This window comes from Camelina sativa, chromosome 19 (assembly GCF_030686135.1).
Source record: "Camelina sativa cultivar CO46 ecotype springtype chromosome 19, ASM3068613v1".
Taxonomy (NCBI): Eukaryota; Viridiplantae; Streptophyta; class Magnoliopsida; order Brassicales; family Brassicaceae; genus Camelina; species Camelina sativa.
The window spans coordinates 15,974,654-15,995,072 of record NC_141898.1 but is presented as its reverse complement, the minus strand read 5'-3'; the positions used below and the strand labels follow the sequence as shown (position 1 = coordinate 15,995,072).

General features: G+C 32.2%; 3 protein-coding genes and 2 non-coding genes across 8 annotated transcripts; 2 read left to right on the top strand and 3 right to left on the bottom strand.

The window, feature by feature from the left end:
• Positions 1 to 62: 62 nt before the first annotated feature.
• Positions 63 to 4,136, bottom strand: LOC104767914 (protein FIP1). 4 transcript variants are annotated; one of them, XM_087503168.1, is made up of 14 exons: positions 3,852 to 4,136; positions 3,531 to 3,618; positions 3,296 to 3,400; positions 2,580 to 2,629; positions 2,356 to 2,422; positions 1,918 to 1,990; positions 1,604 to 1,659; positions 1,321 to 1,417; positions 1,134 to 1,215; positions 986 to 1,048; positions 841 to 900; positions 633 to 725; positions 487 to 549; positions 63 to 403 (listed from the first exon to the last, which is right to left on the bottom strand). In XM_087503168.1, exons 6-14 carry the CDS (start codon positions 1,977 to 1,979, stop codon positions 296 to 298), a joined length of 684 nt encoding a protein of 227 aa, XP_087359294.1. In that variant the 5' UTR covers positions 1,980 to 1,990; positions 2,356 to 2,422; positions 2,580 to 2,629; positions 3,296 to 3,400; positions 3,531 to 3,618; positions 3,852 to 4,136; the 3' UTR covers positions 63 to 295. The 4 variants fall into 4 exon arrangements, with proteins under 4 accessions (XP_087359294.1, XP_087359292.1, XP_087359293.1 ...); XM_087503166.1 differs by having other exon boundaries at positions 3,296 to 3,404; positions 3,852 to 4,107; XM_087503167.1 differs by having other exon boundaries at positions 3,527 to 3,618; positions 3,852 to 4,076.
• Positions 4,137 to 4,531: 395 nt separating this feature from the next.
• Positions 4,532 to 7,239, top strand: LOC104766571 (uncharacterized). The gene is made up of 2 exons (XM_087500630.1): positions 4,532 to 6,375; positions 6,860 to 7,239. Exon 1 carries the CDS (start codon positions 4,649 to 4,651, stop codon positions 6,266 to 6,268), a length of 1,620 nt encoding a protein of 539 aa, XP_087356756.1. The 5' UTR covers positions 4,532 to 4,648; the 3' UTR covers positions 6,269 to 6,375; positions 6,860 to 7,239.
• Positions 7,240 to 7,833: 594 nt separating this feature from the next.
• On the bottom strand, positions 7,834 to 7,919 carry LOC147920645 (small nucleolar RNA snoR114). The gene has a single exon (XR_015591997.1). It is a non-coding gene; the product is annotated as a small nucleolar RNA snoR114 (small nucleolar RNA).
• Position 7,920: 1 nt separating this feature from the next.
• TRNAG-GCC (transfer RNA glycine (anticodon GCC)) lies at positions 7,921 to 7,991 on the bottom strand. Its single transcript has one exon. It is a non-coding gene; the product is annotated as a tRNA-Gly (tRNA).
• Positions 7,992 to 11,022: 3,031 nt separating this feature from the next.
• Positions 11,023 to 13,196, top strand: LOC104766570 (serine/threonine-protein kinase RIPK). The gene is made up of 4 exons (XM_010490482.3): positions 11,023 to 11,685; positions 11,773 to 11,908; positions 12,072 to 12,208; positions 12,311 to 13,196. The coding sequence occupies exons 1-4, from the start codon at positions 11,278 to 11,280 to the stop codon at positions 13,046 to 13,048; spliced, it is 1,419 nt and encodes a 472-aa protein (XP_010488784.1). The 5' UTR covers positions 11,023 to 11,277; the 3' UTR covers positions 13,049 to 13,196.
• The last annotated feature ends 7,223 nt before the right edge of the window (positions 13,197 to 20,419 follow it).

The following is a 20,419-nucleotide window of genomic DNA, read 5'->3' as shown; positions in this document are numbered from 1 at the left end:
GTGTAGATAGATAGCCACCATAACTGTATGATACACATTCTTAACAACTTGTAGTCTAATCATTTGATCCAAGATCTCATTTTTATCAATGTAACAATTTATACAAGTAAGAGCTGTTTTGCTGCTACAAATCACTTTACTTCACAACCGAAACAAAGCTACGTCCAAGGAGAAATGAACAAAGAAAAAGCCTATACAAACTTGTTTCATTACAGAGAGATTCCAACATTTTTTTAGTTACACCATCAAACTCCTGAGATATGTTAAGACCTAGCTTTTGATTTCCATTTCACAATTAAGGTTGCTCAGATGTAGTCTCATACATCTGCTTTCTACGCTCGCCTGCTACTTCCTTCTGTAGTTCTGAGTTCGACATCCGCTCCACTTCCAAAGCTCTCTCAAGCTGTGACATTTATAAACAAAAACAGATTCAGTTATCAAATTTGTCCACTACAAAATACCAAAAAGGTTGTTTCTTATGATTACATTAGCTGCCCTCATGCTCCATTCACTCAAAATTGCCCTCAGCCTTTCGTTTTCTTCAATATACTGCAACCAACACACAAACAAACTTAGAATGTTAAACAAGTCTTTAAAGATTTTTCTTACAATACCGGTTGTCTCTGCTAAACCTGATTGTTGGTACTGCTGACTCGCTGAACCTCTGCATCTCTCTCTGCTATCAAAGAACGAGCAAGCCTTAGCTCAGACTGAAGCTGATTCATCTGCAAAAAAAAAAAAAAAAAAACATTCACATTGTTAAAATTTACAAATTTGTTATAGAGTTTTTGTTTCATCATATAGAGAAAGACAGATGGGAGCTTCAAAATCAAGTATTACCTCAGCTGAAAGTGTCCTCAGCTCTTGATCTCGAGCAGCTAGAAGATGTGCCAGATCAACCTATCGAGCATTATAATACATTTAACTGTATCAATGAGGAATTAAACTATTTGATAATATAAAGGAAGCAAAAGCCAATCCTCACCTGAGGTGTGCTCCCATCATCAGATTGTTCATATTTGCTTAGTTTCTCTTGCAAACACAGAATCTTCGAAAAACACCAATAACAAAAATAAGCAACGTCGTTGAAAAATGTATTAAAACAAATGTTTGTATCTGTAGCATTCATGTACCTCCTCGCTTAGAAAATGGAGGTTTTCACGCTGATATTGTAACAAAGCCATTTGTTGATCAGAAAGCCGGCCTTCATAATACCTTTCATACCAAAACAAAGAAACAAGAAACAAATTTGTCCATTATTGACTAGCGCAAAGCATAAAATTTCTAAAAATCAGATACATCAAGGACATTCATCAATACCTCAAACCTTCCATCGAACTTGACGGCTGAAGAGGAGAATATAATGACTTCAAGACATCTGGCCGTGAATTAACGGAATTGTATTGGTGCACATAACCTGCAATCAACAGCATTTATCAATTTCAAAAAGTACTTTCGTAAAACTACTGGTCTCAAAGTGATGATAATATCAATTCAGTTCCACATTAACATATAACATTTTAGCAAATGTACAGAGGTAAAAGCTTGGTAACATTTTGGTTTATATAAAAGTATCGACGATATAGGAGAACAAGCCACTGACCGATGTATAAACCCATGAAGAAGCCAGCGCACACTGCTTCAACCAACATGATGATGCTGCAGATCATACATACATTAAAAAAAATCATGGTTGAAAATAGTTTTCCTCCACCCTATCAAGAACTGCTCTTGTTTCATAATTGGTATTATTCATAACTAAAATCTTTTAATAGTGAAAATAATTTGGGAATCTTGGTAAAATTCTTAAATAGTTTATAAGCATAGATAACACTTTTTCAAATTAATTAACATCACCCAATGCAATAAAGGTAGGTTTCACTAAGATACTCAACGTGGAAACAGTAAGCTACCAACCGTTGTAAAGAAGAAATCGAAAGAATACGGATATGGGGCTTCCATACTATCACAAGAAGCATCGCAGCAGTCCCTGGCATAATAATATCAAAGGTACTAATTAATCACGAGGCAATAACAAGTGGCCTCAAAAGAACTCGGAAACAAAGTAAGACATCAGCCAAGGAAGAAGTTTGGTTAAAATCAGATTTTCCATGTTAATCTTGATGAACTAACATGTTAAAGTGCTACTTAAAGTTTCCTTTCCTATATATAGCAACAAAAGACCTTTATTCATTTTATATTTGCTAGATCTTTGATCTCAAGTGAAAAAAAAGAATTTGTGAAGCCAAGTCTGCTGCATATGTTCATTCTCAAGAATTAACATAACTCGTAGATATCTTAGATAGTAGAGTTATTAGAGTTTTTAAAAAAGGAAAAGGAAAAAAGATAGCATACCATATGCAGCGATTGCAAACGGTAGACGTACAACATGCTTTAACTTTTGACTGAAACTGTAATAACCCTGCATGCATACAATTCTCAATATTAATCAGTCTTTTACTAAAATAAATGCCATCACTCAAACAATTCTCATAAAAATTTACCCTCTTTAACTAAATCTACTCTTTCAAACCAAAAACGTAGTCAAAGTATATGCAACACTCTCTGACGTTTCGTACCTGGAGACGTATTTTCTGGACTTGATAAACAAAATATTGTTGAAAGATACCTGGAATAGGCCACATAGAAATTAACTTAGGAATGCCAACAAAATATGGATCCGTAATAAAACTGGCAAACAAAAGGTTATAGGGCTGCAGCATATGACGAATAGAGGCCAGTGAGAGAGAGAGAGAGGGAGACAAATCGATGTTGTACTACGTGTGTTCTGTTCATATGCTTATTGACACATATAATCAATGCTAAGTTTGAAAGAGCACAATCATTCCCGTGCTCTCGATCAACAACAAAACGAGAAAAGAGATAGCATATAGAGGTTTACAATATTTAAAAAGACAAACTAATAAGAGTAGAGAATAAGCTTTTAAGATAGTCTAAGGTTTGAGCAAGACCTATGTTCTCTCTAGATAATTAAATACCATAGACTTTTGCAGTAACAGAGTTTTCAGCTCATCTAACTAACAAACTAGAGAGTCGAGTGGGCGGTGTTACATAAGGCCTAAGAAGAATGTGAAATCTATCAGATTATTGGGTTGGTTGTGGAAATGGTCTGGTCATATGTTCATCATTGTAATCAAAAAATTCAAGACCAAAATAATAAAGGAAGGAACTTGTTACTGTTCATCAGGATACAGAACCAGAACCTATCACAAACATACATGCATAAGCTTTAAACACTAGTAAAACCAAAATCTAAGAGAAATATGTTCAAAACCTGTGACAACCAAAAGCGCAACATCGCAGCAGCAGAGCAAAGAAGGTGTCAAGTACTGAACTTGGTGAAATATCCAAGGAGCTCCTACAGCTAAAATAGCATAACCTGCCTAATGTAAAAAAGCAAAAAAAAAAAAAAAAAAAAAAAAAAAAAAAAACTATCAAAGGCAACATTAAAAATGCGTGTAGCCCTATGAACTGGTAAAACCAAAAAGATCCGAGTAAACAAAACTTGCCAATAGAACTATATAGAGATAACTCCCAACAAGGCTTCTAGATTTCCTGTGACCAAACAATGGTGCTTCATGCAATATATCAAGAAACCTACCAAAGAGCACAAAATAATAATATTATGAATTTTTAGATCCACCCACAAAACTTAGAAGCACACACATTGGCAAAAGTGTAACTTTTTTTTTTTTTTAGTTTGGAAACAAAATAAAGGATGTATCTTTATACGGATTTGCATGAAAACGAAAGCTAATCACAAACCCAAATCGAAATAAAGATTTTAAAATTTTTAATTTAAAGAAGGAGAGGGAGGAATAAGCGTTTACATAGCGTTCTCTTCGTTGGTCATCGGATTAGACGAAGCACGTCTCTCCGTTGACATCTTCGAACACTGATTTTGTAATTTCTCTGATCAAACTAATTGACTCGATCTAAGATGGGAATTATGATAAACATAAAACAACAATATGAAATTTTTGATCAGAGAAGTCGAATCGAGACAAAATTTTCCGGCCGGAAACATATTTTTTAATTTGTTTTTCTGTCTGATTAACCAGAAAAAAAAAACAAAAAAAAAAAAAAAAACAATTAAAGACGAAAGACTTAGTTTCGGTTTGGTTCGGTTTTTTTCCAACATTAGATAAAGATTTTTATTCGGATCCAATTTCGGTTTGGTTTTAATGTTTTAGTTCAAATCCCGATTTGATTTTTACTTAATTTTACAGTTTTTTTTTTACCTTTTCGTACATTTTCAGGCAAGAGGCGAAAAACAGTTTCGTACATTTAAATGTACTTTTCTATATATTTAATAAATACTAATAATTTTTTAGTAATTTTAGTTAAACATTTTTTTTTTGGAAAATTCAGTGATTGAAATTTTTTACCATTTAGGTTGTTATAAAAAATTCGGTTAAATGAATTTCGGTTCGGTTTTAGTAGGTCCTAAGGTTCGGTTAATGGGTAGCCTCTACCTCTCCTAGAGGGTCCTAAAGGTTCCTCTGTACTGTTTCAGTTTCACACATTGATCTGAAAAAAAAACACAGATGAGGTTGACCAAAACAAGCCCTAGCTCTAGCTCCTCCTCCTCCTCCTCCTTCCAAATCAAACTCGCCGCCACGCCGTAATGATTCGAACAACGTTCGCAACCGCCATTGCTCATTTCCACACGCATTCTCATGGAGGAGCTCAAGCTCGTCCTCTACAGAGCAATAATAAACGGGAAGTGATGCATTGCCCTGAAGCTTGGTTAGTCAAAATCGTCTCTACTCTGTTCGTCTACAGAGTTCCAGATTCAGATCTCTGTTTCTGTTACTTGAGTAAGAATCTGAATCCGTTTATCGCCTTTGAGGTTGTGAAGAAACTGGATAATAACAATCCTCACTTAGGGTTTCGGTTTTGGGAGTTTAGTAGATTCAAATTGAACATTCGCCACTCGTTTTGGACTTATAATTTGCTCACTAGGTCGCTTTGTAAAGCCGGTATGCACGATTTAGCTGGTCAGATGTTTGAGTCTATGAAGAGCGATGGGGTTTCTCCGAACAGTCGGTTATTAGGGTTCTTGGTGGCTTCTTTTGCTGAGAAGGGTAAGCTTCATTTCGCTACTGCGTTGCTTCTTCAGTCTTATGAGGTTGAAGGATGTTTTATGGTTGTGAACAGTTTGTTGAATACGTTAGTGAAGTTGGACCGTGTGGAAGATGCGATGAAGCTCTTCGATCAACATTTGAGATTTCAGTCTTGCAATGATACTAAGACCTTTAACATTTTGATTCGAGGTTTGTGTTGCGTAGGGAAAGCAGAGAAAGCGTTAGAGCTGTTGGGTGAGATGAGGAGCAGTTTTGGTTGTTCTCCTGATATTGTTACTTATAATACTCTTATTAAGGGATTTTGCAAGAGTAATGAGCTAGCCAGAGCAAATGAGATGTTGAACGATGTTAAGTCGAGCAGTGGTTGCTCTCCGGATGTTGTTACATATACATCGATGATCTCAGGGTATTGCAAAGCCGGAAAGATGCAAGAAGCATCTCGTTTGTTAGATGACATGCTTCATTTTGGAATATACCCAACTACTATAACTTTTAATGTTCTCGTGGATGGTTATGCGAAAGCTGGTGAGATGCCTTGTGCTGAAGACATTCGTGGGAAAATGATTTCTTTTGGCTGTTTCCCAGACGTTGTGACCCTCACTTCCTTAATTGATGGATACTGTAGAGTAGGACAAGTGAACCAAGGGTTTAGACTTTGGGAAGAGATGAATGCCAAAGGAATGTTTCCTAATGAATATACCTATTCTATTCTTATCAACGCACTCTGTAAAGAGAATAGCCTGCTCAAGGCTCGTGAACTTTTGGGGCAGTTAGCTAATAAGGATGTTATCACAAAACCATTTATGTACAACCCTGTCATTGATGGGTTTTGTAAAGCTGGGAATGTCAATGAGGCAAATGTTATTGTGGAAGAGATGGAGAAGAAGAAATGCAAACCAGATAAGATCACATTTACGATTCTTATAATTGGGCATTGCATGAAAGGAAGGATGTTTGAAGCAGTCAGCATTTTCCACAAAATGGTGGCAATAGGTTGTTCACCGGATAAGATTACTGTGAATTCTTTGTTATCATGTCTTCTTAAGGCTGGAATGGCTAAGGAGGCCTATCTCCTTAACCAGATAGTACGTAAAGGCCAAAGTAATAATGTGGCACCTCTGGAGACGAAAACAGCAAATGCGACTCTGGCGGCCTGCTAGGCTTTCTATACTATACCTCTGTGCATTGGCCTTTCTACCACCAGACATTCTCTACACATGTTAAGCGTAGCTAGAAGAAGAGAAGACAAACAGACAAAAACCTCACAGTAAGCATCTTTTCACATTCCTTAGATTCACTAGATCCTAACTCTATTTTGAAGAATTGCATAAATATTACTTTGTAAAATATGTTTATATATCGCTCTTAGTTAGCCAGTTGGCATTCTGCAGGCTTCTGATGCTTGTTGTGTCAATTTTTATTTAATATCTTGTTCTAATGCCAGAGATGACAATTCAGTGTAAACTGCTGAAAGACTAACCAAAATAGCTCATCTGCAAGAACAGGGGTATTCAGTTTCTTAGAAGCTAGAAAAATACGCAGAAATAGATTTAGGATCCCTTCAGTTACTTTTTCCAGTTGTGACACCTAGATTTGACCGGGTAAAGGATGATTGAGCTTGTGAAAGATTAAAGAGATATTTGAGAAGTCTAAGTTCACATGTTTGAAATAGAAGATAATTGCTTCATCTGTAGCATGTTTTTTCTAAAGAAACTGTTGCCATGTTGAATCCTCTTCCTTACGATTTGCAGGGTAAGAACTATGAGGCTGCTCAGCATGTTTTTTGGCAATACCAGAAAAGGCTGCACTGATTCAAGTCAAAACCAGGTGAAGAAAAAGTGCCTGAACGAATGACCTCGCGAAGAAGTTCCAGTGCACAAAGCCACAAACTCAGTTCTTAGTTAGCTAACTTCCAGTACCTTAGAGGATAAGATGACTGGTTATCCGAGTTTTTTTATGGAGGGAACCAGATTGGTTTCATGACTCTTGTAAATCAGTTTGGGACTGGAAGAGAGAAATATATATATATATATATATATATATATATATATATATATGGTAATGGCTTATCTTGTCACAAAATATCCTTTTCATCAAACAAAGATGTTTTTCTGTTACGCTCAAACTCAAACACAGCTTCTTCAATTGTTTTCAAGTTCAAGAATTGTCTAAGGGTAAACTGCAGCACTAATTAGAAACTAATTACACTTTAAATAGGTTTCTCACTTGGAAATTTACAATCATAAGAGGAATAATAAGTCTATCAGTTGCTAAATAACAAACCTAGAACCACAATTTATTCTCTTAAAGAAAGATAAGAAAGCCGACTGGGATCATATGCCGTACATACTACTCATTAAAGACAAACAAGCAAGCTCACGAAATGGAATTTGTAAGTTCAGTCAACGATCAAGACCCTAATTCTTGCTTTTGAAGACCAGGCTGTCCAGTGCAACACCCATCATTCAAGCCATTGTCCCCATAGATGGTTGCACTTATTATTGCCGAGGCCAAGAAGGCTGCTGCATTCGCGACTTCATCTGCATTATTGCCATTACTAAACCGTAAGATTGATTCCAAGACAAAACAAGTTTAAAAAAAAGGCCGGCTCGAAGGAAAAGAACCAGCGGTCAGTATAAAATTGTGTTGGTTAAATTTTTATTGTTTGCTACTCCCAATGTTTGTTTTTCAAGGAACAAACGAGACTAATAAAAAAACAAAAAGAGAGCTCAGGAGTGTGGCTTATACATCTGAGAAATCAGAAGAATGCGAAGGACCCAACCAAAGCGGATACCAATTTCATCACAGCTCATGCACCAGCCGGGAATCGAACCCGGGTCTGTACCGTGGCAGGGTACTATTCTACCACTAGACCACTGGTGCTTTGATGGATGTTACTAAATTTTACATTTTAATAAAAAGAAAAAAAAATATATATACCGGGGTACCTCAAGTTCAGATTGTATGTGTTTGGATGCTAGCATCCGGTTTAAATTTAATCAATCCAAAATTACGGAATCTGACTCGTAAAAACGTAAACTGATGAAATAATTAATGAAAGTAGAAAATCTCCATATTCGCAAAAGCTCAAAACCCTTCCGTCTCTCTTCCGATTTAATATGAAAAGTTAAGAAATTCACACAAAAGAAAGAAAAGCAACGATTTTTATCACTTTTGTGAGTTAAGGTCCTATCATCATTCTCTAGTTTTACAAACCAGATCCTAACATAACAATTTTGGGTAAAATACAACTTTCTCTTTTTCTTTAGATCATTCTCTTGGGTTCGATATTTTATATATATATATATATATATATATATATATGGTGGCTCTCAACGGTTTAATCAGATTGGCCGCTATTGCGGATCTTAATCCTTTATTGTTTATATCTTAATGCTCAAAAACATATATAACCATTGGCAGAATGAATACTACAACAGTTGAGCAGAAGTTCCGAAACAGCATTGGTCTAACAAAGAAGCTAGCTAATTCCAATTAGAACTAGTTATTAGCCAATATTGTAGCAAACAATCTATTATGATCAATGCAAGATTAGCGATATGTACCGTGGCAAAGATTGTTCTTTTGAGAGATATATGAAGAGAGTGGAGAGAGATAAGAGGAGTGTGGGAGTCTTAACTGATAATTGGGTTTTGGTGACAAGCTAAGGGACATATATAGTGAAATGTGGTACGGTTACAGAAAGTGAAAGAAGAATAACAAGCAGCTATTTTTCTTCTCTACCTGGACCGGTCGTCTATCACCCACTTCTAAGTGCAAAAAAAGATGAAAGATAGAGAAACAACACAACAACACAACATGACACATTACGGCGTCGTTTTAAAAAAAAAACAAATGTAAAAATGATTATTGCTTTGCCATTTTCCATAGGCTTCTTTAATTTCTACTACATAAGTAGTACTTGCATTAATTTCTTCCTGTCTATACTAAATCAAGAAACAAAACACAATGAGAAATTAGAATCGAGAATGAGAACTCGAATTGCTTTCTTTATTTCAAATATCAACGTATGCAAATGTCAAGATAATTGAGACTGCAAAACTATCGAGTACATAGTTACGTATTAATTGGTATATCCTTCTAGTCATTAATTATAGAAAAATGATCAAATGGGATCCACTCTGTGCGACCAAGTAAAAATGTCAACTCAAACTGAAGCAAAGCGAATCTCTCAAAATATATATATAAATTATATATATAGTTCAGAAGAGACGAATAAGTCGCCGTCTTCACACAACGCGTTTGAGATCTTCCTCCTCACCTTTGTTCTCATTATTGTTTTTTCTTCTAATTATTGATATCTAAAACCGTAAAACGATGTGTTCTAGAAGCTTGACGCATTTTGTCTATCTAATCTATCTATAAATAATACATATTAATTGCATCTCTACCAAACTCTCTTTTTCATCTTTGTTTGTTGAGATGTAAATTTCTGGATTTTTTTGTTATTCTTGGTTTGGACCAAAGTATTTTGTTGACTATATATGCTGCTTGGAGAAGAAGGACAAGCAGGAGGAGTGTTAATCAATCTTCTAGAACCGTTTTATTTTAAGTTTACTCTTTCATAGTAATATTATCGTTATCAAATTGCATGACAACACTACAATTTTAGTTGTTAGCTTATTTGTTATTAATGTGAAATTGTATATGTTTACCATGCAAAACCTTAATTAACCAAATAAAAAGTTCATAAAACCCTAGATATTTTCTCAAAGTCTCTATTTGGAAGATAGTCATTGCCCACTTCTTAAAAGTGAGAAGGAACACTAAAACAAAAGATATTATATATATATATATATATATATATATAGTCTCTTTATTCATATGTTTACAATTAGAGATATAGTTTTGAAATTAAAATAATAATATAGGAATACCTAGAAGAAGAAAAAAGTGAAATAAAATCTTTAACAAAAAAAAAATTGGAAATAGGTTAAAAAGAAGAAAATTTTCACAAATTATATAACTATAATTAATTACAGTTTTTCTTTTTGTTAAAGAATAATTACTAGCTCTGAACTTTGGTTTGTTCGGTTTGAGAAAATGTCTAAGATTAACCAAACTAACCAGAATTCTCGGTTTACCAAACTAAATTTGAATTATTACCGATCGGTTAATTACATAACCGAAATCAAGCCGAACAACCAAAATCTCACTTCGGTTCAATCCGGTTAATTATCCCAGCTCAAATAATTACAGTTTGATAGGAAAGAGGAATTTTCAATCACTCCGTCTATCCCTTTCTAAAATCGAGATTTTTCTTTGTACAGTTGTTTAAAGAGTATATCTTTCCATATATAAAGATAAAAGATTGGAACCGAAAGATATTTCATGCAAATGAATATGCGATGCTTCTTTACTTCGCCATGATCAAAGATTTTTACAGAGTTTTTTGAAAAATGTTATTTTACCGAAACGGGTATCGTGATTATTACCAGAACTTGTAGTCAAATTTGACCGAAGACAGCCCTATATCTAGCTTGTAAAACTACTAGAAATGACAAAAACAAAATCGAACCACACAAACAAAACAGCTTTATTATTGTTTCTTTTGAATTTATTTACTCAAACTTCCAAATATCTAAATATTTTCCGGGGGAAAAAAATACAAAAGAAATAATTGTTTGATCTGAAACTTCTTTTTTTTGGCGTCATTGCATCAGAATCACATGTATAAATGGTCCATTGACGAAACGAAAAGATAACACGTAGTTGTTTATCGTTAGAGAAAGGCGCAAAGCTGTCATCGTCTACAATTTTGGAAGCACCCACCACTAACTTAAAAATCAACTCGTTCATTTCCTTTGAAAAATATCAAACAAAGATAAAAATAAGCGTGTGTCACAAAGAAAACTACGGTTAGAAAATATATAGCCATCACTCTAGAACGAAAGAGTAGCATTAGTAGTAGTAGGTGAATTTGAATTGAAATTAGTAATCAAAAGTCTTCGTCCTCTCTCTCTCTCTCTCTCTCTCATTCTCTCCTCGTGACCTTTAAATACCAAACCGGAGTTAATAAATATAGCATAAAAACTTTATATTATAAAATCGTCTTCTCATTTTCTTTAAAGAAGAACCCATTCATCATCTCTCCCATTCCAAACCAAAACCGAGAAGAAGAAGAAGAAAAGAAACACACAAATAAACAATGGCGGTGAAGAAGAAAGTATCATGGAGATCACTAATCGTTGGATGTCTAGGAGATCCAGAAACCCTAATGGCTTCTTCTAAAAAAACCAAAAGAAAAGATGATGTCATCAAGAAACAGAGCTCTTTCCAAAGACTATCGATTCTTGATTTGAGTAATCCAAGTTCCAACACTTTATCAGAAGATTTGTCCATTTCTTTGGCCGGATCAGATCTCCACGTGTTCACCTTAGCCGAGCTTAAAGTCATCACACAAAGCTTTTCATCGACTAATTTCCTCGGCGAAGGAGGGTTTGGTCCTGTTCATAAAGGTTTTATCGATGATAAGCTTCGTCCTGGTCTTAAAGCTCAGCCTGTAGCTGTCAAATTACTCGATCTTGAAGGTCTTCAAGGTCACCGTGAATGGCTGGTTAGTACCTTTAAATTTGCCTTAGATATTTCTCTTTTTTTTTTTTTAGTTTGATGATGATGAGTCTCTCTTAATCTTTTTTTTCAGACGGAAGTTATGTTTTTAGGACAGCTAAAGCACAAAAATCTTGTGAAATTGATTGGTTATTGTTGCGAGGAAGAACATAGGACTCTTGTTTATGAGTTCATGCCTCGTGGAAGCTTAGAGAATCAACTGTTCAGAAGTGAGTCTCTCTCTCTCTCTCTCTCTCTCTCTCTCTCTCTCTCTCTCTCTCTCTCTCTCTCTCTCTCTCTCTCTCTTTTTCTCTATGTTCTCTTAATCGTCCATTAATGATCAAATCCCGACAAGAATATGTCCTAACAGAATTTTTATATTACTCTTTTCAGGGTACTCTGCGTCACTTCCTTGGTCTACGAGGATGAAGATTGCTCATGGAGCCGCAACGGGACTTCAATTTCTACACGAAGCCAAAAACCCCGTTATCTATCGTGATTTCAAAGCCTCCAATATCTTGTTAGATTCCGTAAGTCTTCTGAACCGTTTTATTTAATTGTAATACTTATTCACTTAATAAATAAAATAAAATAAAAACTCTAACAGCTTTAATCTCAAATCTTGTTTCCAGGACTACACGGCTAAACTCTCTGACTTCGGGTTAGCCAAAGACGGACCAGAAGGAGACGACACTCACGTGTCAACACGAGTGATGGGCACACAAGGCTACGCGGCTCCTGAATACATTATGACCGGTCATTTAACAGCGAGAAGTGACATATACAGCTTCGGAGTCGTGTTGCTAGAACTTTTGACCGGACGAAGATCGGTAGACAAGAAACGATCATCGAGGGAACAGAACCTCGTGGATTGGGCTCGTCCAATGCTCAATGACCCACGTAAGCTAAGTCGAATCATGGACCCGAGACTTGAAGGTCAGTACTCAGAGACAGGAGCAAGAAAAGCAGCAACGTTGGCTTACCAATGCTTAAGCCATCGACCCAAGAACCGGCCTTGTATGAGTGCCGTCGTCTCTATACTCAATGATCTTAAGGACTATAATGATATTCCTATGGGGACATTTACTTACACGGTACCAAACACTCCGGACAAGTCAGTCTCGGACAATAAAGAAGATGAAGGTCGTGTTGGTAATAAGCCACGTAAGAGTAGTCACCATCATCATCAAAAACAAAGTAACCATCCCCGGTCGTCGCCATCGCCGACGGCTAAGTCGCCTTCTCCAACGGCCAAGTCGCCATCTCCTACTGCCAAGTCGCCGAGGAATTTAAGAGAAACCCACCGGAGAACGTTAAGAAATGGTGTGAATTCGCCGTTGCGGAGTGAGGCAGGTGGGGAACGGTACTGAGTTTTTCTAGTCTCACCTACTCTTAAAACTCTCTTTTTTTTCCTTCTTAAATCTGATGTAAATAATTTGTATTTTCGTAATGTAAAAATATATTGTTATTTTTTTTAAAGTGAAAAATATTAAGATAGTCTTTTCGTTGGACGAAAAATCGAGTTCACTTTTTGTTTTTTCAGTCTTTTTGTTTTGTTTGGATTTGGTCCAATATTTGAACATTCATTCTTTTGTTTATGAACATTTCGTCGTCTAAAGAAAAACGCGTTATTCACCGTTCGTTTTTTTCTCGTAAGGAAAGTGCTCGATCTCTTTTTAATTCTATGTACTTTCAATAATTTGGGTAAATTTACAGCTTTTACGAGTTACGACTCTAATGTGATTTATCACACAACACCAACAACATATGCATATAGCTTTTTGAAACAAGTGGGTTGAAACTCTTTACAAGTATCATAGAAATAAAAAAAAAATTAGAAAAAGAAAAATCAATGGATGTTCTTGCTTTATTGGTTTTTTTTTTTTTTTTTCTTACAAACGTTCTTGCTTTATTGGTGGTATTCAAAGTTTTGTGTCTTCTAACAACTTAGTGGATCAGTCTTAAAAAGTAAATGTAAATCAAGTCTAACACCACATTTATATTAATTATTCTACAAGTTTTGCATATATCTGAATTATTCGTATTTCCATGATCCGGTAGATGTGTGATGATATGGTTAATTTATGACCATCTTTGTTTAATAATTTTGGGAATTGTTATATGATACTAGTCACCTAGTTTGAATCATTCGGATACAGCGCTTGCGCATTTAGTTTCTTTTGTAATAGTCTAAATTAGGCGTGCATGAGTGTTTGTGTATATATTTACAAATGAGCAGACAAATATCTGCGACCAAATCGATCTTCATTGTTTGTAAGAGTCAAATTACAGATAAGCTAACGATTTGCAATTATAAAGTCTCTTAACTTTCCTGCCAGTTACCTACTAATATCCCACTATGCCCAATTGTTAATTTAAAATTACTATCCTATTATGTGAAGTCTTAGAACTACAGCTAGCTAGTGTAAAAAAATATGTTTATAACCATTATTTGTACTTGTAAAAATGAAGAATACTGATATGGTATTTCTTATTAGGATTCAATTCAGTACTGGATCAGAATATATTAGTCTTTATATATCATTTTTTGAATATGTCAGTAACAGTTTTTTTTGTGAGGATATTAATTTCCAAAATTTATAGCTAGTTTCTAAAATTTTATTTCAACTTATTATAAAGAAAATATGATTGGATTGTATTTTATTCTTTTCAAGTTATCAGAACTTTCTTAAGATCTAATATAATAAAGTAGGCTTACAGCTTATAAGAAAACTCTATCTATCTGCCACATGGCACCTCTGAATCTTTTGTTTAAATAGTTAGGCCTTGATTGGAAGAGCATATATGAAAAAGCTTTTTTAATTTTATCATTCAATCAACATTTATTAGGAGAGCATATAAGGGAGCATTTAGAAGCTACAGATACTCTCATATGCTCTCTTCCTATATGCTCTCATTTGAAGCATTTCCCAAGCATTTAGAAATAAAATTTAAATATATATTAAATTAATTTTAAATAATTAATTTATTTTGTAAAAATAGAAAATTATGATTTTATAAAAGATAAATTTATTTGTTATGAGATAATATATATGAGAAACTACTTAATGTTATTATTAAAAATAATATAATAATTTATTTAATACATTAAAATATTAATGTGGATATAACGTTTATAATATATATTTTTGTTTTATTTTAGTTTAATGTGTTATATTATATATATTTTAAAAAGTTATTGAAATTAAAAATGTAAATATAGATATAAACTTTTATAAAAAATTATAATATATATTAATTATTTGTAATTAATGTGTAACATTATAAATATATATAATTAAAAATTATTAAATTACACATTTATATATATATATATATACATAACAATTTATAAAATTGATTAAATCTAAAATATATTTTTTAAAAATCATATAGCAATGAGTGATAATTAATTTTTTTAATGAAACACATTTAAATTATATATTTTTAATTAATATCATAGATTTAATATAAATATAATATTTAATACTCCACTGCTATACCAATCAAGTAAATGTGTTATATTAATCAGAGCATACAGCTTATGCAGCTTAATGTTTATGCTGCTTAATGCTAATGCTATAGTATATGTGGTTCCAATCAAGCCCTTAATGGGCCACATAAATATTTTGACTTTCCAAAACAAAACCAACGGAATCTCACAGTTATGTCTTCTCTTCTTTCTCGTCTCTCTCTTTTCCCCACCCCTCCCCTCTTATCTGTTCAATTACCGCTAGAAACCCTAATCAATCGCATCTTCGTTTTCATGGTGTTTCGTTGACTAACAACAAAGATCTTAAATCAATATTTCGTTTGTAAAAAATTACGTTAACGTCGTTAAAAATCGTAACAATGAATATGATATGTGGGAAATTGGAAAATCGTGATAGTTCATGTATTTTTTAATTACCTATAATATAGTTTAAGTATTTTTCTGGCAAAGAAAAAAGTTCGTGTTTTTTTCTGGCAAATATCAAATAAGTCATGTATTTTTGTGGCATTTTTCCCTTTTTTTGTTTCATCTTTCTAATTTAAAAATATGAGAAACATACTCTTCTATTTTTGATTATTATCATCTAATTTAAAAATATATAAATTATTTTTATATTTAATTTGTTTGTGACATGTGACATATTGTCATGTAATTTTCTTTTAAATTTATTTTGTGGTCTCTTTTTAATATTTTCTTACCTAATTATTTTATATATTTTATATTATATATTTTTTTCTAATTTCATTTACTTTCTCCTTACTGGTCTATTTAGTGTTTATTTTCTTAAACATACAATATTTATTTTTAATTAAATCTAAAATACAACATATTTAATCATATACATTAATTCATACTTTAAATATACACTTTACTACTAAATTGTAATAGAAATTACATAAATTGTGAATTGACTATTTTGTTTTCTCCATTCACTTTCAGTTAAGTACCCTAGCAATTATAATTATAACTCCTCTAATTTAATTTTTGAGAAATGTAACTTCTATCACTTCTTATCCTATAAATAATCATTCTCACATCCTCCTCCATCATATCTGAAATCCTAAATATTTTTTTGTTCTTTTTTTTTGTTTTAAATGTTCTTGCATTGGTTGAAAACTCAATGAAGATTATATTTTTATATTATATAATATTTTCTAATTTCAGTTACTCTCTCCTTAATGGTCTATCTGGTATTTTTTTTTTAAAACATAGAATATTTATTTTTAATGAAACCTAAAATACAACATATTTAATCATATACATTAATTCATACTATAAATATACACTTTAGTACTAAATTGTAACTAAAATTACATAAACTATGAATTGACTATTTGTTTTTTCCATTCACTTTCAGTTAAATACCCTAGCAATTATAATTATAACTCCTCTAGTTTAATTTTTGAGAAATGTAACTTCCATCATTTCTTATCATATAAATAATCATTTTCACATCCTCCTCCATCATATCTCAAATCCTAAATATTTTCTTTGTTTTTTTTTGTTTTTAATGTTCTTGCATTGGTTGAAAACTCAATGAAGATAATATTGTAAGAGTTTAATAATATATATTACATTGTTCTCCATTTTATTTCTTCTTGCTTTTATGTACTTCTTTCTTTACTTTAGATGTTAGATTATTTCTTACATATTCATATATATTTATTTGATTCTTAAAAATATGTAATGTTCCAACTTCTAAGGAAAGACAAATTTGTAATATAATTATGAAATATCAAATCAATTTTTCTTAACTCTCTCTTACCTCTAAAAAAATTGTAATACATTTTTTAAGAATACTCATCATTATATTTAGTTTCTGATTAAACATATAATTACATAAAGATCATTAAGCTATATTTATTTAATTCAAATATGTACTTCAAAAGGATTTCTATATATAAAAAACAATATAATATTCTATTTTCTGTCTAGCTTTTACTACAAAGATGAAACAATTATAACTAAATCTAGCAATATAAATTAAAATGAGGGCAATATAAAAAAGAGACTTAAAAGTAAAATTAATCTTTGGGAATTGTACTTTAAAGTTTTGCTTGCACTTCATATGATTTTATAGAGAACAATATTGTTTCTCTCATTTAATACTTTAGGTTATGTGTTAGCTTATATGGACAACTTAAATTAATATTTGAATATCATAGTTAATTTTCATTTTATCATTTTTTAACCTCAAATCCTCAGAGAAACTAATGAAAATTATTATCAAATTTAAATAATAATAAAACATAGAAAATCAAGAGATATGTATGTGTGATTATATTTAAATTAGTTATATATTATGAATTTTTATGATTTTTTTAAAAATGTAAATTTCCTAAAAACATTTAGATTTAGATTTTTTTGCTTTTTATGATTATTAAATAAATTAAATTAATTAACATAATTTATTATATATATAACAATCAGTGGGATATAATCATATAACCTAGTATTGGAATATGGATGCAAAACACACAATATTTCTAGATTGTTAAAAATGTTAACTTGTTATTGATAATGGTACAAATAACGATGTAATTGGCAGGCCTTTTAGTTTAATGGGTTTGACTCTATGATGCCATGTATATATACTCTATCCGGGCTAATATCCAAAGTCCTGAATTTGTAATTGTGTGATAGGATATGTGGTTTACGTTCTTTATCCAACAATGAATGAAGAATATATGTTTTTTTAGAGGGTACTGAACTTGGTATTTTAAAAGATTTTAGAGTATTCTTAAAATTTTAAGTTATTCAATTGATGATTTTAAAAAATCTTTTAAAATCATATGTTATTCAATTTGAATTTATGTAAACTTATTTAAACTACTCTAGAATCTCTTGTTATTCAATCAATGATTTATAAATCTTACTTAAAATTTACTGTTATTCAAAATTTCACAACTTTTTTAAAAACTGATACTTTACATGATTCTATGAGACTTTTTCTGTTTCTTAGTTGAAAAATAAGTCTAATAAAATTACACCTTCTTGAATAGTTTTTAAAAGGATTTTCAGTTATTACAAGGCAATTGGAATGCCTATAGGTTTCCTCTTCTTCTCTCCTTCACACTTCCCACCAAAAACACTTCCCACTAATTCTTTGCTTTCCCGGGGAAATCAATACTCATGCTTTTGCTTCATAACCTCACCACAAGTTTGCCAATTTCTCTCAACACGCCGGACTAAACTCACCAACCCCTAAACACCGAAAAGAAGAAAAAAATTCATTAACAAAGAGTAAATGTAGGGTTAGCTTTAACCCAACGAAACAAAAAAGGGCAAGGAAGAAGGAGAAAATCTTAAAACCCTATAAGGACCAAATTGACGAAATAGAAGATACGGAGGAGACACGAAAACAAACGAATTGAAGCTAAAAAAGTTTTACTGGGAAGATAACAAAACCTAAAGAGAAACGGATCAAGAACCATAGAATGGAAGTAAGAGAAATATGAATGAACAAAGAGAAAGAAGGTGAATAATTTACAAAAAAAAATTTGTTTGTGTTGTGAAAGATTCTAAAATCATCCAAAGTTAATAACAAAATCTCGTAGAATCACATTCATTTTTTTTGTTTTTTAAATATAAAAACTTTAAAAAATAAACAAATCTCCTAAAAACTCAATCAAATCTTTCAAAACTCTAAAATATTAAAATCATACCAAATACAAGTTCAATACCCCTCTTAATATTCGAGTTGATTTCAAGAGTGTTCAAGTTAGCAAGCTGAAGTTAACATAAAAAAAAAAAAATGATTCATATTATGGAGATTGTCAAAGTTGGTGCCATTTAGTAGGAGAGATGGTCCAACAACCGCATATAAAAACAACAACAACAAAAAAAAAAAAAAAAAAAACCCTCAACCAATCAAAGTTCTTGGGATGCAAACTAGAACGTAACAATGGTTTGCATCAAAGGAACGTCGGTTACTATGGTCATCTCAAATCATTGTTTTGTTCTAGTTTATGTGTAGGTACTAGTGTGATATGTCACAATTCACAAATGTCTGTTTACAATATTGTCTTCCTAGAAACATAATCTGTGAAAAATATATAAGATTTTCTTACATGAGTTGATATCTAAAGTAAGTGTTCAAGTTAGCAAGCTGATTTTTTCAAAAAAAAAAAAAAGTTAGCAAGCTGAAGTTAAAAAGTGTATATATAGTGTTCCATGAAACAAGCCGTAAATTTCACAGTAGGGATCTTTTTTTTGATAAAGTTCACAGTAGGGATCTTCTTTACTTTTTTAATCTTTTACCACGAAAGCTTTATGGTTCTTTTTTTTGGCAACTGCATTTATACTAGAATATATAACCTGGGTTACAAAGAGACTTAGGGGAAGTCTTATACTGTACAAAGACAAAAGACTAAAAGTTAGTCGAACCCAATTAGCTTTATGGTTCTAAACATGCTTTATGGTTCTAAACATGCGTGTTAATGTCATGTCCATATTTCCATACAATGCATACATTAATAAAATGAAAAAGCCAGAAAACCATCATGTTCATGATGCGATTTAGGGCCTCAGTTAACATCCAATAATTCGAAAGAAACACAACTTTCACAAGTAAGCAAGTACGGTTGGTCAGTGGTAATATGATGAAGCCGAAGTTTTTCATTTAAAAGAAACAACTAGTACTACTGTATACTAAATGATTATCATATGTATATCTCTCGTACTTTTTTTTTTTTTTTTTTTTTTTAAAGCTGCAAAAGCAGTATAGAAATAGGCCAATATCTCTCGGACTTTATAAAACTTGGCGTGCATGGTATTCTAGCCATGCTCATATCAAATTTATCTGAGCCTGAATCATATCAAATATATTCTATTCACTATACTTTGATTCTTGTCTTGTTCTTATGTAATTCATATCTCAATTTTGTAAATAAAAACCAACAGAATTTTTATTTTTATCTTTTCTTTTTAAGTGCATATATAAAGAGAAGTTAGTGGATAGTTATATATATTGATAGAAAAATCTATTGCGTGAGACACGGAGTAGTGATGGTTGGAGAGCATATAATGGGTTGAAAGTGTAACACTACACTATTTAAGGTCACAATCATTGAATTCGACACTCTCCAGTCTGTCTTCCAATCTCTCTATCTTATATCTTCTCAATTTGATTTGATATATAGAGTAACCCACTGAAAATGTACTTTATTCACGAATATGAGACCAATTAAGTTGAATTTTGTAAATTGGTGCAGAGTGACATGCTCCACTGATACTATATACATATGCA

Excerpts from the sequence above, each read along its gene's own strand:
- LOC104767914 (XM_087503166.1), bottom strand. The coding sequence starts at position 3,907 with ATGTCAACGGAGAGACGTGCTTCGTCTAATCCGATGACCAACGAAGAG. Across the intron at positions 3,405-3,530 it reads ATCTCTATATAGTTCTATTG|GCAGGTTATGCTATTTTAGC; the intron begins GCAAGTTTTGTT and ends TTTTTACATTAG. Across the intron at positions 1,216-1,320 it reads AGTTCGATGGAAGGTTTGAG|GTATTATGAAGGCCGGCTTT; the intron begins GTATTGATGAAT and ends TTGGTATGAAAG.
- LOC104766570 (XM_010490482.3), top strand. The coding sequence starts at position 11,278 with ATGGCGGTGAAGAAGAAAGTATCATGGAGATCACTAATCGTTGGATGT. Across the intron at positions 11,686-11,772 it reads AAGGTCACCGTGAATGGCTG|ACGGAAGTTATGTTTTTAGG; the intron begins GTTAGTACCTTT and ends CTTTTTTTTCAG. Across the intron at positions 12,209-12,310 it reads CCAATATCTTGTTAGATTCC|GACTACACGGCTAAACTCTC; the intron begins GTAAGTCTTCTG and ends TCTTGTTTCCAG.
- LOC104766571 (XM_087500630.1), top strand. The coding sequence starts at position 4,649 with ATGATTCGAACAACGTTCGCAACCGCCATTGCTCATTTCCACACGCAT.